General features: G+C 41.9%; 1 protein-coding gene across 1 annotated transcript; it reads right to left on the bottom strand.

Annotated features, from left to right (window-relative positions):
- Positions 1-4,430: 4,430 nt before the first annotated feature.
- Positions 4,431-15,370, bottom strand: LOC137273083 (uncharacterized). The gene is made up of 4 exons (XM_067805532.1): positions 15,289-15,370; positions 7,324-7,356; positions 6,635-6,797; positions 4,431-4,587 (listed from the first exon to the last, which is right to left on the bottom strand). Exons 1-4 carry the CDS (start codon positions 15,368-15,370, stop codon positions 4,431-4,433), a joined length of 435 nt encoding a protein of 144 aa, XP_067661633.1.
- Between the last annotated feature and the right edge of the window lie 2,710 nt (positions 15,371-18,080).

The following is an 18,080-nucleotide window of genomic DNA, read 5'->3' as shown; positions in this document are numbered from 1 at the left end:
AAAGTGAGAGGCGTTTTTCGTTTCCGGAGCAGACCTCAAAAACATCTTAATATCTGTCAGTAAAACCTGGTAGATATTTGTGGCAGACCACACAGTGGTGCCTTTTGGTATTTATCGGTTTTTGTGAGTTATTATTTTCTCGGTTTCCATGGAAACGTTTCGGACTTAGTCTCAAAATGGAGGGATGGGCTTCGTTTCCGGAGCACAACTCCAAAATCATTTCATATCTTTCAACAGATCTTGGCAGATATATGAGACAGATCTTGAAATGGTGACTTTTGCGGATTACAGATATATGGCATTTATATTTTTCATGAATTCCATGGAAACAATTCAAACTTAGTCTTAAAAAACATCAAGTAACTGTCAGATGATTTGTCCTTTCAAACATGGGCCGGGGGGCCAGAAACAAAATTAAGAGGTATGTATCTCCTACTATTCGTAATTCTGTCACAAGTTCAGTAATTTTGTTTGGGGGTCATTTTGTAATAATAAGACGAGAGTGAATCCATGACGGTTTGTGTCTGTCGGAACACTGAGATCAGCATCCAGATTGGATGCCGTCAGAACCGGTATCTCCCCAATATGGCACAGTTGTCAACACCAGCTTAAAGTCTCAATTCTACCCGTGACTTGTACATTTATCACCAGCTCTACAATCCAGCACGCTGTCTAAACCGGACTATTTCTTCAGTCCTGATGAATGCCGGTTTGAATAGCTTTCACTGTATATGATAATTATGCTCCGAAAGTCCAGACTAGCAATACATTAAAAATGTGCAGAATACGTAATTAACAATTACAACAATAGGCCAGTTCTCATTCCGTAAATGTGCCGAGGACTGCGCCCCGACTTGCAATGGTGGCTCAGTCACCTTCACTCTGTCCGTTTAGTACCCAAGCACCTGTGTTTGTCCACTAGAATCCAACATTCCTATGTTTGTTTCATGGTTTGTCGGCACCATATCCTTACGCGCCGTTTGTGGAGGTGTAAGATTGCTTCACTGGAGATTTTTCACCCTCAGAGCTTACAAACCACAGTGTAAGTTGTAACCAGATTACCACCAAACTAAAGATTATCATCTACAATGAAGGAAAGGTTTCAGTAATATTCTGGATGTTTTATTCAGTCGGTACAGAAGTGTTTTTTGTACATAATACAAAATAATAGGAAACTATTTACAAGATTCTTGATCAGTAAATGTTGAAACAAACACACTGGAGTATTTTCCAGTAGCAAGACACCTGTTCTCACATTTGCCAAAACTGGCCATTGGAAACAAAACTAAAATGTCATACTCCTACACCTTATACCCTGCTTTCCTCACCCGGAACTGTGAAGTCCGCGAACTTCCGGGTTACAGATCTCCAGTAACGTACGCTTATCGTAAGTGGCGATTTACGGTATCGGGTTGTGAGTCACGCTGACCTGACTGATTCATGCCATCGGTACAGCACATATCAGCTGCTGTACTTGAAGTGATCATCTACAAGGCTGAGTGCGACTTTAAGGTTAAGTCGTTCACCGACAGGGACATCACAATCTTGGCTCTCTTCCTGGCAGGGAGACCGCAGTTTAGGTCGTTCACAGGCATGGAGACCACAATGTAGGTCGTTCATAGGCGGGGAGACCACAATGTAGGTCGTTCCCTGGCAGGGAGACCACGGTTCTAGTCGTTCATAGGCACGGAGACCACAATGTAGGTCGTCCATAGGCGGGGAGGCCACGGTTCTAGTCGTTCATAGGCAGAGAGATCATAATATGGGTCATTTCCAAACAGGGATACCACATTCTGGCAGGCTGATATACAAATGTGCATGTTCTCTGATTTGTTGATTTCCCTGACATGAGGCCATGCCCTTCATCTTGTACACAGGCATTTCACATTGCGCATTTTGCATGAACACCACATGTACATGTTATGTGAACCATATTGTGTGAGTTATATTTATAGAGGTCAACACTGATAATAAACTGGCAGTCTCACACAGACTCGTGCAAGATTGAATGAGTGAGTGAGTCGGGTTTTACACTGCTTTCAGCAATATCCATGCAATATCACCACAGGGGACAGCAGAAATGGGATTCACACATTGTACCCACGTGAGGAATCGAACGCGGGTTTTCGGCGTGAGAAGCGAACACTTTAATCACGAGGCTACCTCGCCGCCCTAAATCGTACAAGATTAACGTGAACGAGACAAAGTAGGTCTGTTTTAGTCCACAGATATGAACTATTTGGTCAAAGGGTGTTTACACAAATTGAAAGAAGGTGACACAATGTTGGTTTGGGTCACTCAAATGGATCATTGTAATCTCTGCCGTGTAAATGTACAAACGCATTTCTGTCAGTTTACATTAGGAATTAACATTGATGCATTGAATCTACAGGTACCATTTTCTCTGTTCCAGCATACTCGTGGAACAAATGGATAACAAATATGTACATATTTACATCACCAACATGGAGAGTGGGCGGGTTTAGGTTTACGCCGCCTTTAGCAATATCACGGCGGGAGACACCAGAAATGGGTTTTACACATTGTACCCACGTGGGGAATCGAACCCGGCTCTTCGGCATGACGAGCGAACGTTTTAACCACAATGCTACCTCACCGACCTTACTCACGAAGTGAGTTAACATTTGAAGTCACATCGGCAGTATTTCAGCCCTAGCATGACTATAGCAAGGTATAGATTAATAGTAACTGAAAACACATTTTAAAAGCATCTCAGTAAAACAGTTAGATTATCACAGATATGGATGTAAAACTGGAAATCAATTCTGAAACATTTTAACTGCAGATAGCAACACCTTATCAATGGCCGGAGTAAATCTCCCCGTCATCTGAGGGATATTCATCCCACGTCTCTACCATTCATGACAAAAGGCAGTTCTCGCACTGAGTCGTTTCTCGACACTTCATTCGATATACCATAGATTAATTCGTGTTTCGTTAAGCGTAACTGGCCCAAAAAGCAAGAAAATGTACTGGCAAATTCTTTTCATGTTTCTATGTGTAACGTATCCACATCGCATGCAGTTACCTTTGGAGTCTCGCCAACTATTTCCAGAGTACAGAGATCTTAATGACCGGAATCTTGCGAGACAACCGCATCGTCAATGCCATTTGAGTCCATCTGTACTACTATGTAGATAACGTACGGATTTCATACATACACATTGTAAGGGAGATAACCCTTTCTGCTATTGACTCGCGCGTAGCTGCCAGCTCGTCATGGTGGGCTATTCAAGGCGGTAGTCAGCATTCTCCAGGAAAAGCACACGTACGGGTTGTTAAATGACTTGCAGTTCCAGACTAGGATTGCTACACGAAGGATCACATTTAACATGTGTGATTGTGTCCGTATGATAGAAAACAATTCATTTCGCGATGAACCTGTTTACATCGACCCTATCGAAACTGCTTAATATAGTCAAAGATTGACTGTTTAGTTCCACAACGTATGTCAACAAAATGCAACATAGTGAATGAATTTGACTTAGTACTATCATAATTTTAACGATCAGTTCATCATAGCGTGTCTGCTTGGTGTGGGATTGAACCCCGAAGAGAAGCATGGATAAGGTTTGTTGCGTTTTGGAAGGCTCCAATAAAAACACGTTGATAGAAGGGATCACCTAAACTCATGCCGATGACAATATGGGTATCGTGCACACACATATCGTGAAATCGAACATGCACCAACTTTAGTTGGAATAAGACTGTGCACAAAAATGAGCCTATCACACCTTGCTCAACAATGCCACTCTTAACTCAAATTGAAAGAAACCAGCCCATTGAACGTTTGGAGGCTGGGGTGTCTGTCCAAGATGTTGCCCATCATTTCGACGCATACATAAGTAGGATTCGCCGTCTCCAGAATCGACACAAGGCTTCACAGTCCACAGATGGCCCTCCTCGAAGCGGTTGTTCTAGGGTCACCACCTCTCGACACGATCATCATATTACCAATCAGCACCATCGAGATCTGTTCTTGTCAACCCCTTTTCCTCTCGAAAACGTGATGATGTCATCAGCCTTGGTGGCCAATGAAATGTTCATTTTTTGTTAATTTGACCCTGTTTGTATTCCTTGTATTTAATGCTGAAAATTACACACATATATATTTAGGCTTGACTTGCGCTACTTTTGCGTGTGAGTGTATAAATTTAAGAACATGTTTACATTTCATAAGACAGCTGAGGACATGTTTTAGTGAGGCGTTAGGAATGGTGATGTCAGCTGAGGACATGTTTTAGTGAGGCGCTGGGAATGGCGATGTCAGCTGAGGACATGTTTTAGTGAGGCGCTAGGAATGGTGATGTCAGCTGAGGACATGTTTTAGTGAGGCGCTAGGAATGGTGATGTCAGCTGAGAATATTTACACACATGAGAATACATGTAGGATCTTCACAAGGTGTTCATCAAACAGATTTGATAGAAGCATCGTCAACCTTTTCCAATTCTTTGGATTTTTTCGACAACTGAGAACTGCAGGATCCGCTCTTGGACACGTGGCCATCGGTCAGTGGCTGGGACAGCTCGGGGCCAACCGGGGCTGCTGAGGCTAAAGAGTGGACTCTGAAAAATAGAGTGAGTTAGGTTATACACGCATCAAGGCGTGTCATTTAAATTTTGGCAAACAAGGCCAATGTGATATAATATATACTAGTGCTGTAATGATGCTTCGAACTACCTCTGCAGTGCAGCGGATGTGTTACCGATAGCAATTAATCCATGACAGAATAACAAACAAAAATAAAAAAAAACAAATAAACAAAAAAACCCCAACACCAACTGTATCGATGCAATCGATAATATTGATGACTATCAATAATATCGATAGTTTAGTAACTGACTGACGCTGGCAGATGCACAGCGCAAAATACAGGAAGTACCAGATTCGTTAGTTGTTACCTCCCAAATATCCATGGTGGCAGACACGGCACGCGTCTCCGACTTTGAAAGTGTGAAGATGTTTATATTTTCAGCGAGTACTTGATCAGGGTTTCAAGTTTCTTATTAGTTATTAAAAGACACTGAAAAGACTCCAGCTTGTTTTAGTTTCATATATACTGTACCTTCTTTGGGGGAATGGTTCCAAGTGAGACAATTCAAGGCGAATAAACTATTGCAATAGTTCGTCACAATAAACTAAATAGCCTTTTCCCCATCAATAGTTACTCCTAATGCGCACCACGTGATGCAGCCTACGAGAGACCTATGCGGTATTGAGGCACCCTAAGTGCTGCCAATGCGGTATTGAGACAGCCTACGTGCGTCCTATGCGGTATTGAGGCAGCCTACGTGTGGCCTATGCGGTATTGAGGTAGCCTACATGCGGCCTATGTGATATTGCGCTGACAAACCTAGAAAACTCAACCAAGGCTGACCGGGATTCGAATCCGAGGTATTAGGTTTTTCTTTCACTTGTGGAAGCAGTTGTCCGTGAAGATATGATGGTAAACCTCGTCTCAAGGAACGAATGATTGTCGTAAGATGCGGCTTACGGTGGTCCGGTTCGCTGACTTGGCTGACACGTGTCATCGTATCCCAATTGCGGAGACCGATCCTCATGCTGTTAAACACTTGATCAGTGGCTTGTCCGGTCCAGACACGATTATTTACAGACTGTCGCTCAACAGATGAGTGCGTAGTAAAACAACAAACAAAACAGAGACACTCATTTTCAACAAACAAAACAGAGACACTCATATTCAACAAATAAAACAGAGACACTCATATTCAACAAACTGCAACGCGTCTGCTGAAAGAAGCATCCATCTGGCGAATCTAATCATTTCCAGTTTTTTGCATGATTCGTATAATGATAATGTCGATACTGAATGACTATGATTGACGCCACATTTAACAAATTATGCATCAATATCACAGCGGGGGACACAGGAATTGGGTTTACCCATGTTGGGAGTAAGATACTTACCGTGACGAGCGAACACCTCAACCACTTGAGTATCCCATCGTCCACGATTTGCAAATATATACAATGTATCTCAAACCAGTTTCATATATACTTTATACCACTATCGTACGTCCGTTCCCTTATGGTTAAAATTCAAAGAGACATTAATATAGCTGTAGACGTGAATATAGCGGTGGTACAGTTGCACTTATTGTATGCAAACTGCAATCACAGTCAGTATCAATTCGCGTTACAAATTTGACAGAATAACATTCCAGGACTCCAAAACCACTTCCATACCCCGTTCAAGTTTCTTAACAGTAAAATTCTTTCAATTTCGCAAAACATCAGGCAGCAATGAAAGGATGTCGTTGTGTTTATATCTTGTGTGGTTCCTGTGGCATCTGACACAGGGGCACTTAAGGTAGTGATTGATGTCTCTGCAGGCATTTTCGGAATACACAAAGCCCTCGTTATATTGCCATTATAAAGCGGGTCAGACTTTAGTGTCCATAGCGATGTCCGAAAATTATATTGGGTGACAGAGTGAAAATTGTTTGGGGTATGCGGGCCATTCTCATTCCCCAAACATTAAGCAATGTCCTCCGACCCTCACTGACGGCTGCGTTGACTCGGGATCCCTACCCTCATGAAATGATGATTTTCCGCGTTGAGCTCCACCGACCCACCCCCAACACTTCTTACCTGTACAGGTATTCCATCCGACTCCTGTAGCCCTTGTCCCTCCGACTGATACTGTTGGACCTGATCCGGAGAAAGCACATGATGGACATCACGACGACTGGGAAGAGGAAGATGAGGATGATGATGTAGTTGGCGACGGCGGTGGGTTGGTTAAAGTCGGACACTACAATCAGCGAGTGTACTGTATTAGAATGTTTTAAACCTACCAGTTACGTGAGTGGGTGCAGTAGTAAGGAAAAAATATTCAGCAAAGCAGTTTATTGGTGCTGCCTTTATAATTTACATTTGTAGCTGGTCGGTCCTCTGGAGGTGTCCCCAGCCTCTCTGCGAAAGTAGCCAGTACAAGGACATTGATGACCTGATAAAGAGGAAATATACAAAGAACGTCTTGGAAATAGATAATAAATAATAAATAAATTGAATAGATAATAAATTGTTTGGGGACAGTGTGTTTGAACGTGTGCGCATGCGTGTGCGTGAGTCCGTTCTCCACTAATAATCTTTGTCACCTGAAACTGATGAATATTGTTGAAGGCGGTGTTGAATGTCATCGTTAAATTGAAATGTCCCAATTCGACTTGAACCCAAATCAACCCTAGCTATTTCATAGTTGAGAAAACGAATAGGTCAAGAAGCATTCAAACCAGGTTTAATGCAACATGGGAGGCGAGGGATTAAGAAATACCTACGTGTAATCGTAGACTGATTTCCACCACCTTCTCCTGAAAACAAAAAGAGATCTTGAGTAGGATTGTTTAACTGGGGAGTTTTTTAAAAAAATATACATATTTTAAATAATATTCGAGAAGGTCACATTCAATCTGGCCCTTGTCCCATACTATTCATTTACTATGTAGTTAGCCACAATATAACCACGTTACCTTGCAATGATCGAGGTATGCAAATATCTGGTAAACGGCTCCCAAAATTAACCTGAGTACCTGCATATTAGACTCCTTTTAAAATATATTTGCTTCTTAAAGCATTTCACTACAATTGCAATAAATAAAATGTCTACTGATAATCTCAGATTATCTTAAACAAACAATCAAACAAAGGGAACGCACAAACATGTTTTCACAATGCCTCAAATGTTTTTACCAGTTAGTATATACAAACTATTGATGCACCATGATGACAAGAACCTGTTTGTTCCTGTGGACCGAAGGCTAATAGTGACAACCACGTTTAATTCCACACAAATATATAAAATTGTTGCGAGGAGGAAATCGAACCTATATATTATTGCTGCAAGAAGTGCAACGGCACAAAGACATTAGATACTTCCGGTATATCGCTTGGCACTAGAATGCTGGCACAGATCAATACAGTCCTTCACAGAATACGGCCTGTTGATGCCAACTTTCCGAGTAGGCTATAAGTCAGGATTCTGTTGAGCACAATGCCGACCTTCGTGATTCTCTGATATCATTTACTGTTGCTGCAGAGGGTGATGTGGTTAAATGTAGGTGTTGACGTTCCTGAGAAAATAACTCACGGTCTGAAAGGAAGTCAGGATTATCGAGCATATATGTATGTCAGATTCTTGTAATTACTGACAGAACTGATTTTCTGGCAAACCATGATAACTACCAGAAATATTTCAAGAAAACCGTCTTTAATGTACAAATGTGGATCCCTTCTTTATACCGGATGATGTATGTGATTGAGGGTTCGAATCTCGAGACCCTTGCATTTGATTCCTGATTTGTTAGTGTCAAAGACTGGCATCCGAACACTATGTCACCTACCAGAGTGTTGAGTACTAGTGTTGAGTAGAGCTACATCTATCTAAATCTAATAAGACCGATACAGAGACGACGTCGTGATATTTATTGTACCAGTGTGAAGAAAAAACATACACAAATAGAAATACACGTGACGTGGCAGCGTGTTCGTATCAGCATTTACGTATCATCATCGTATCATCTTTTACACATCATCATCGTATCATCATTTACATATCATCATCGTATCATCATTTACATATCATCATCGTATCATCATTTACATATCATCATCGTATCATCATTTACATATCATCATCGTATCATCATTTACGTATCATCATCGTATCATCATTTACAATCATCATCGTATCATCTTTTACACATCATGATCGTATTATCATTTACATCACAATTTAGACTTCCTCTAATATATAAATACTGGCAGATTTATTCCTTCCCTTCCATTTAAGAATACTGCCTCCCAAAGTCCGTTCAGCCCCATCCAAACCAACGGTTGGGGTCGACTCAATAATTCATTGCCAAATAGCCTTAGTTCTGTCTTCCATGAAGGTCTCGCTAACAAGAGACATCCACATAGCTCTTACGGCCCAAGTGTGCAAAGTAGTCATATCGCTAAGGCTCTTGTAAGTCTATGTGAACGTATGGAGGATATGGTAGAGCTGAGATCACCTTGTGTATGAGGGACATGTTGTGTGGCTCCTCTGGTTGTGTGTTATACAAATCCTCACAGTGCCATAAACACTCAAGTTAGTAGCCTCTTGTTTGCTGGGTTTAATATCGTTAATGTCGACCCACCGTTAAGGACAAGTAACATCTGAAAAACGTTCAAATCTATGTATACTTCAGGGAATTAGTATTATGAAGAGACTATTGCAGTTGCTACTGGGACGAGGCAACACGTATGTCTCAAATAAAAATGTATCTTGCCTGTGCACTGGTGGACTGTGTGAGTGACCGCCACTTCCATTCCTGCTGTTACATGACATGGGCGAAGTGGTACAATATGAGAAGAATCATAATCAAGACAAGTAGAGAAGAGTCGAATTTGAAATTCGAACCAACGGTCATCCCTGGACGCTACTCAGTAGCGAAACTGCGACACATGTTTCTGATTCTGAGAGCTGATCACAACATGGATGGTCCATAGAACACATAGAATACATATACATAGGAACACATCCAGCACTACCAGTTACGTCCTTCGTGGATAATGTGATTCACAGCAAAGAAATCATCCACATGGCATCACGCAGAAAAACCAAACAGGTTTGAATCGTCGCAAAAAGGGCATCAAGACAAGATAAGAAACCGTGTCAGAAAGAGATAATTGAATATCTGGCTTTTATCAAGATATCCAAATTACCAGCTAAAGCCTTGTTCAAAAGCTGGCAAATTTACTTGAGGACACAAATGTTCTGTGTAATTATTAGGACATGATAGACACTGGATCAATAGAGTATCGTCTCCTGGAAATTGGCACGAACTGTTCTCAAGGGGTCTCTGGTCGTGCTTAATCCACGCATACGAACGGATTATTTGGATTGTTGTGCTACGAGGTACAAAGAAGCTTGTAGCGACAGATCCTTTCACGTGGCATATTCTCCTGAATAACTTTTCATAATTATTCCTGTGAAGGTCATGGTGGATGGCTGCAGTTATAACATTCGCCAGGAAAGAATTATCTCATTTACATCATGTCAGGATGTAAGGGCGTATTACAGAACCTCGGTTGTCAGTTGCGTCGTTTTTGTCATATCATTTTGTAAAGTGGGTTAATGTGTTCGCTTGGCTAGACTGTAACGAAAAAACATAAGATATGCTATTTTTCTGATTGACCCTAAGCTCAGACCCTAACCACTTCGCTCGTTTTTATCGACATGCACAAGTCCCATATTTTGGGAGTTTGAATCATTCAGCGCTTGAGCATAAATAAACCAATAAAGCAATTTGAAAACGTTCACACAAATTCCTGTGTATATTTTATATTTTTTTATATTTTTAACATTTTTTGTGGCCCGTTTAACAAAAAGAAATATATACGTTATGCCATGGGTATCGTTATACAAATAATCCTTAGCATTAAGTCGTCCGTAAGACTAAGCTAAAGTATTGGAGTTAAGGCCACCATAGTGCTGAGATCACTCTCAGCTTAATTTCCACTACGACACCCAGGTATCTTAGCAAAAGCGCTTATACGCTTAAAATGGAACCATCTTTAAATCATTTAGATAATAAGTTCAGGATATTTCAGTGAAACAGATGCGTGTATGTTGCTGAAAATGGACAAGTGACAGGCATTAAATCTTTTGTTCCGTTTTAAGTCCTACAAGGGTTTAAAATATTTCTTTCCAGAGACATATAGCTCCAGTGATAAACAGAAGTAAAAATCTGCTTTGTCAGTGACATATCGTATTTTGCATACTTTATGAACAGATGACTATTTCAGTGTAAAAATTTGTTCCGTTCGCCGAGTGACGATACACGGTTCAGTATTAACTCACCCAAATCTGGCCACTTATATATGATTATAGATATTTTTTCAACGTTGTGTTATATTATCTGGAGATTGCTTCTGTTACAGTATACAAATAAATATACTTCTCCATCGTACACACGCACAAGTGATATACACATTGCAACGAAATCGTTTAGCGTTGTAGTTCACGACCAGTAATGTGTCAGTAACAAAGCTGTCAGTGTTAATTATTGGCGCAATAAAACGAAGTATGAGTAATTGTTATTGTGTGGTGTTACACAATTAGAGAGCGTATTTATCACATAAGTAGATTGTAAAGTGTGACACAAGGTTGACCGTTACATGTTATATAGCTGTCTAGATACAATGGGGTGTTGGGATGCAGATTATGAACTGTCACCTCAAACGTCACTTTGAACAGGTTTGGCCTTCTTATGTACCAACAACAAATTGTCATGTTTATAATAATCGTGCCCCTAATATTTTGTTCCGTATTTTTACTTAATTACGGTTTAGAATTGATCTTCGTCCACCCATGCTTATCGTAAGAGAGTTTAACTGCAGGTGAGCTGATATCATCTAGTGTACCGCAGATATCCAGGTAGATGTACCCAGTGTATAGGAAGAGTTTCTCCGGTCTTGACATATGGAGAGAGTCAGAGCTGGATTGACAACAACAAGTACGATGGTTGAACTACCGAGGGTATAAGGTGGGTTGAAGTCAGTCCAGTTTAAATGGCGTTTCATAATTGTTGCACAACAGCGACGTGCAAGCATGTTCGGGTAGTCTCAAACAAACAAACAAACAAACAAACAAACAAACAACAGCAAAAAATAAAAAAAATTAAACATTTTCAGTTGAAAAGTGACCTCAGTGACATGGGGAATTCAGAAATCCACCCATGCTTCATATAGGGATTTAGCATTGCGGAAAGGGCTGGGCTCCTGGTAATGCTGATACCATGGTGATAGTCCACTGAGGTACCACATCGGAACACAGGTACCCCACTCAGACACAGTACCTCGAGCTAATCAGCCATTCCATCTTCTCAAAGGGAATCGCTAGGCTACGCAACAACAAGTACCTTCTTATAGCATAACGCGACCATGTATATTCCAATATATACGGTACAATGATGTCAATACGACCACGAATGCATTCCCCTGGTTAGCGATATAATAGAGGTAGAACTATGTGGTACCATACAGATGAGTGAGTGAGTTTAGTTTTACGCCGCTTTTAGCAATATTCCAGTTATATTGTGAAAGACACCAGATATGGGCTCCACTCAGTGTACTCCACTGGGGAATGGAACCCGGATCCTCTGTGGGATGAGCGAACGTTTTAACCACTAGGCTACCCCAACGCCGTGGCATTCAGTCTGATGAATAGGAAATCCATCCTAATTTTGTGAAATATTCTGCTGTCATTTGGAATCATTGTATTGACCATGTGCGTAGCTAGAAACAGATTAACTGTGTAAGTAAGCTGGTGTGATCGCTCACGGATCAGCAAGCCCTTCACAGTCAGTCGCAAAACAAATGTGGACGCCTGCTGCTTCAGAAGACTGTCGGGATTTTCACATCTGTCCTAAATTCAATTTATATTTCTCTCCGACATTGCATGTGGAGAATGCAGGTCAGGCTTACATTAGAGTCAGCCGGTGAGATGTGCATTCCTACTGTGGGGATGAAGGGATTAACGGGATTTTCGAGCTGTCTTTCAGATGCTAGCCCTACAACCAGGAAGGTCGTTTCGTCACCCCAAGCTGAAGTTTCATCATCAGGCCACTTTGGTGTGTGAAGTCAATACCTGATATCTCCCTTCAGAATAGCAGGGATGAGTGAGTTTAGTTTTTAGCAATATTTCAGCAACATCACGACGGGGACATCACAAATGGGCTCCACATATTGTACCCAGGGGGTGAATCAAACCCCAATAACCTGCCTGACGAGCCAACGCTTTAGTCACTTGGCTACTCTATCAGAAATGATCTTCACATGTTGTACCCAGGAGGTGAATCAAACCCCAATAACCTGCCTGACGAGCCAACGCTTTAGTCACTTGGCTACCCTATCAGAAATGATCTTCACATATTGTACCCAGGAGGTGAATCAAACCCCAATAACCTGCCTGACGAGCCAACGCTTTAGTCACTTGGCTACCCTATCAGAAATGATCTTCACATATTGTACCCAGGAGGTGAATCAAACCCCAATAACCTGCCTGACGAGCCAACGCTTTAGTCACTTGGCTACCCTATCAGAAATGATCTTCACATGTTGTACCCAGGAGGTGAATCAAACCCCAATAACCTGCCTGACGAGCCAACGCTTTAGTCCCTTGGCTACCCTATCAGAAATGATCTTCACATGTTGTACCCAGGAGGTGAATCAAACCCCAATAACCTGCCTGACGAGCCAACGCTTTAGTCACTTGGCTACCCTATCAGAAATGATCTTCACATGTTGTACCCAGGAGGTGAATCAAACCCCAATAACCTGCCTGACGAGCCAACGCTTTAGTCCCTTGGCTACCCTATCAGAAATGATCTTCACATGTTGTACCCAGGAGGTGAATCAAACCCCAATAACCTGCCTGACGAGCCAACGCTTTAGTCACTTGGCTACCCTATCAGAAATGATCTTCACATGTTGTACCCAGGGGGTGAATCAAACCCCAATAACCTGCCTGACGAGCCAACGCTTTAGTCACTTGGCTACCCTATCAGAAATGATCTTCACATGTTGTACCCAGGGGGTGAATCAAACCCCAATAACCTGCCTGACGAGCCAACGCTTTAGTCACTTGGCTACCCTATCAGAAATAAGCTTCATATATTGTACCCAGGAGGGGAAGGGCGACAATAGAATGGACATCACACAATGTACCCATCTGGGAGCCCAGGCCTTTGGCTATCACTAGGCTACCCCACCGCTAAACTTCAACGCTTGTTATATGGAGATCGAGTCATCTGATCGCCTACTGATCCATGTAGTCTCCCATTAAGATGATCGCGAACAGATCTGTATTGTCACCCGAATTTTCGTTAGCTTCAGAATGACGTGGGTGAAGTTTAAAAGAAGGAGAACCTTTTAAAAGGCAGCGTTGGAGATACCTGAGTACATTAAGAAATTTAGTTAGAAGGGTTTGAGATGAGTTGGGGTAGGGGTGCGGGTGTAAAGCTGATCTCAAGTGCATCATGGTGACCATACCTCAGTCTGTCAGAGACTTGCTTCTATTAGAGATCGGTACTCCGATCGTATGCGCCTTCGACCAATAAATTCACGCAGCCCCTGATCCTTTTTCATTTTAAATGGGTTATTTGTTCCTGTCAACATATATATCTTCAGAGACTAAGCGTTAGTCTGATATCGGTCAACTATCCCTATTACTATACATGTAGCTCACCTGTAATGTTTGCTGTTTTCACACATGGACAGGTAAATAATGTAATGCCAATACAACTTGTGAAAAGTGAATTGCATTTTTCACCGCGATGGTTTTCTTTCGCTTGTTTGCTTTGTTTATTTGTTGTTGAACGCCATACCATACATTACATTAGCATTACACTTAGTATCATCTTAAGGCAGTATGCTTCGTTATTGACTCACAACCTCTGTGATGCCGATCAAACATATATCTACGTTTGTCATATGTGTCTAATTAGCTGCTGTTTTCAATTTAATTTGGCTCATGTAATTTGACTAATAACTATAACAAACGATGTATATACTTCGCTGACGGATGACATTTGATGTCATTAGTCATGTGAGGTGTTAAAATTAATAACCATCATCTGTATTGTTTTGATACGTACAATCCTGTATATGATCCTTGCAACATTGCAGATACTGTTGTCCGCATGACGGCCGTCGTATCACCCAAACGAGACTCTAACACTGGACCGGAAATATTATTAATATAGAATCCAATATTAAGTCATTGTCAACTGTCAAACACAAATTGAAAATATATCCCCTTGTTCACGCATTTTTGTCATATGTGAAACCATAGAACGAAAATACTACATGAATTCATAACATATTATGTATAAACTACGTTGTCATGGTGTACCCCACGAGGTCATTACATGACTACATTCTACAGACACAAAATGCCCATTGGAACATATAATGAGTGCTAATTTTATATATAACGGCCGATTTAGTGAAATGGTAGTTGCCACGACAAACAGCTAAATATCACAATGCCACGGTCACCACCCCGCGACATCGTTACTATATCTATACACCAAGCGACAACTATACTGCAGGATTTGGAGCATCAATATCCAGTAAATATATTCTAAAAGCCAACATACAAAACGGAATATGTAGTGACTGGTCAATAGAGACTGGTCATCGGGTGCCTCTCCTCACGATGATCATGACGATGAATCATATCAGATATATTAGCCACTTACCGCTTTCTCCGCTTATAATTCCGAGAATATCCAAATGCGCCACTGTAAAGTTAGCGTTCCAAGTGGACGAGTTCCCAGTCATGATACCGACACCTCTCCTACTGAATGAGCCCAGATGTACACATGGATCGTCCTATACTCGGTCATGCGCCAGTACCAATACCAACCTCAGGCATGGGTGCTATCATTGATAGTCTGCCATTGATACCAACACTGTAGGCACAACAACCTGTTCGACTGGAAATCCCGTAGATCACACTGCCTGAGCGCTGTGCAGACGCTTGGTTGTTTGAGATCTGTCGTCTTACTCAACCGCAACGTTTCCCAGGCTATCAACTTACCGGCTTTTCACAAGCAAACGTTCTGTTGAGTCAATTACCTCGTTTGGATCTCGGATTGATTTTCTTAGTATTATGAGCCGAAGGATAACTGCAACTGTAAGACCAGCAGGCAGAAACAATTAACAGTTACAGATGTATGTGGTGGCGACAGTTGCCGAGCCATTGCCAAGCTTGTCTGCGAGTCAGTTAAAACCTACAGCCTCGGCTAGGGAGGGGAGGGGAGCGGTGGTGGAACCCCGGCTGCGATAAATACTGCCACTTACAGGACCGGCAATCATGGCACTGATCAATGGGTGTGCTACTACAAGAAGTGACAGCTTATAGTCAGTTGCTACTTCGTCTTGTATTCTACAATGGAAATACTGCGATGTTGTCACATAGGTAACAACTTGCAGTTGCCGCTGTTATCGGATGGCACGTGTGGTCCATCACCAGCCAACGCGGGTTAGACACATGGGATTGAGTTCGAATACTGATTGACACATATTATATTTTGAGGTTTTCCATCACAATGCCCGCGTGTTGTCACATTTGTGGTGGCCGCTCCAAAATTGTGAACCTCTTAGACCACATCATTTCGGGCTTTTCTACCACAAGATGACACGTGGTGATATAACGGATGTGCAGTTCACTCACTCACTCTGTCAAAACTGCCATGTTTGCTGTTATTCGTGCATAAGCAGCTGTATGCACCCGGCATGCTGACTAAACCGTCATTTACATCCATTTCGCAAGTAATTGTGATGAACCTACTCTGTGTGCCGATGTTATGATAACAATGATGTAGGTGTTTCCTGTAGTAAATACTATGATGATACTCCATTATTGACGAGACTAACGGTATCGGGTGGCCAGACTTGGTTGACACGTGTCATCGTATACTAAATAAAAAGATTGATGCTCATGCTGTTGATCACTGGATTGTCTGATCAAGACTCGATTATTTACAGACCGCCGCCATTAAGGTGGAATGCTGCCGAGTGAGGTATTAATCAACCAACCAAACAAAAACAAACGTGAGACTTGCGTTGTCACTGCAGCGGTTTTCCCCGGTTTTACATCTATGTATGTGCATCGAGTATTTACTTTCGTTTAGCTCTTCGAGGATACGTTCTATACTGGCCCGGACGAGAGTGCATGTCGACCTACATGGTCAACTTACATAACACGTCTGATTGCTGATCAAGGTCCACGGAGGATTTGGAGCGTAACAGAAATCCCTACTTTGCACTCTTGTTGGTTCGGAAGTCATAATATCCCCATTAGGAGAAGCATTCGATTATCTGGACCAGGCCTGGTTACATATGCAACTAATCATTCGTATAATGATATGATTGTGTCATCTCCAAAATCACCACCAAGTACCCTGGCCATGAATATCCAGAGCAGTACGTCGTCTACCGGTCCTGTTGATGAGATGTGCTGGTCATTTTGGGTGTATGATATGATATACACCTCTGAGCTTGTGTTCATAGGATAGACAGATCTATCTCATATAAATCAATATGGACCAGTCCAGACCCATACCATATCGTTAAAATAGTGTCCGGAGCGAGAAAAGGAGGGACGGAACCTGGTGTACTGTTCACATGTTTTACTTGTTTACTTGAAATAAATTATTCCCAACCTTTTTCAACATCGTTATCGTGGACTCATCCGTATGAGCTCTAGAGTGTTTATACCGTGCGTTCGAAAACACATGCAGGGACAATTTAACTGCTCAGAAAATACAGGGGAACAGTCAATACAACCCAAATTTTTTACTTTGAGTTCCCTTTGGGAATGTGTGCTTGTGATCTTAAATACGCTTCAAATGATAGACATTAATGTCACTATAGATAACATTCACGATCGTTCATGTGGAACAAATCACATCAGTGAGATGGTAGCGGATCCACACCGACATTCATCACTCACAACATAGCTTACACAGACGGTTGATGTTCCCATGACGTTATTCAGGAAATGTTTTCAGAAACAGTCACAGCTGTCCATTAAAGCTGGAGAGAATCTGTTCTGGTCACACAAGGCCACCACACAAGACCATCGCCGACTCCACCAGTCCTTGTCCTTAAAACAGCTGCTCTTGCTAGTGTCCGGATTTGTGAACATTCAGACAGCACATGGTGGCCGAACATATAGACATTAGCTTTCTAATATTCTGGGCAATTACTGGCATCCAAGTGGACTGGCGCAGGTAAACACTGGGTTCATGCGCTGTTTCTTAAAGCTTGGTTTCTGATTCTACCTCTGATTCTACCGAGTCTGGACTTGTAATGTTGGAGTAGTGCGCTGGCGGGGGGGAAGGGGGGGGGGGGTGTCTTCTGCATTTCAAACTGAAAAGGCATTTCGCGATTCAATAACGTTTCTATGGAAAAGAGTTGTAGTGAATTGAAAAATCGGATTTTTGTATGTCATTTCTAAGGTCTGCAAACCACAGACTGAGACCCA

Source organism: Haliotis asinina, chromosome 2 (genome assembly GCF_037392515.1).
Source record: "Haliotis asinina isolate JCU_RB_2024 chromosome 2, JCU_Hal_asi_v2, whole genome shotgun sequence".
Lineage (NCBI taxonomy): Eukaryota > Metazoa > Mollusca > Gastropoda > Lepetellida > Haliotidae > Haliotis > Haliotis asinina.
The sequence above is the reverse complement of the archived record's forward strand: the minus strand, read 5'-3'. Positions and strand labels throughout refer to the sequence as shown.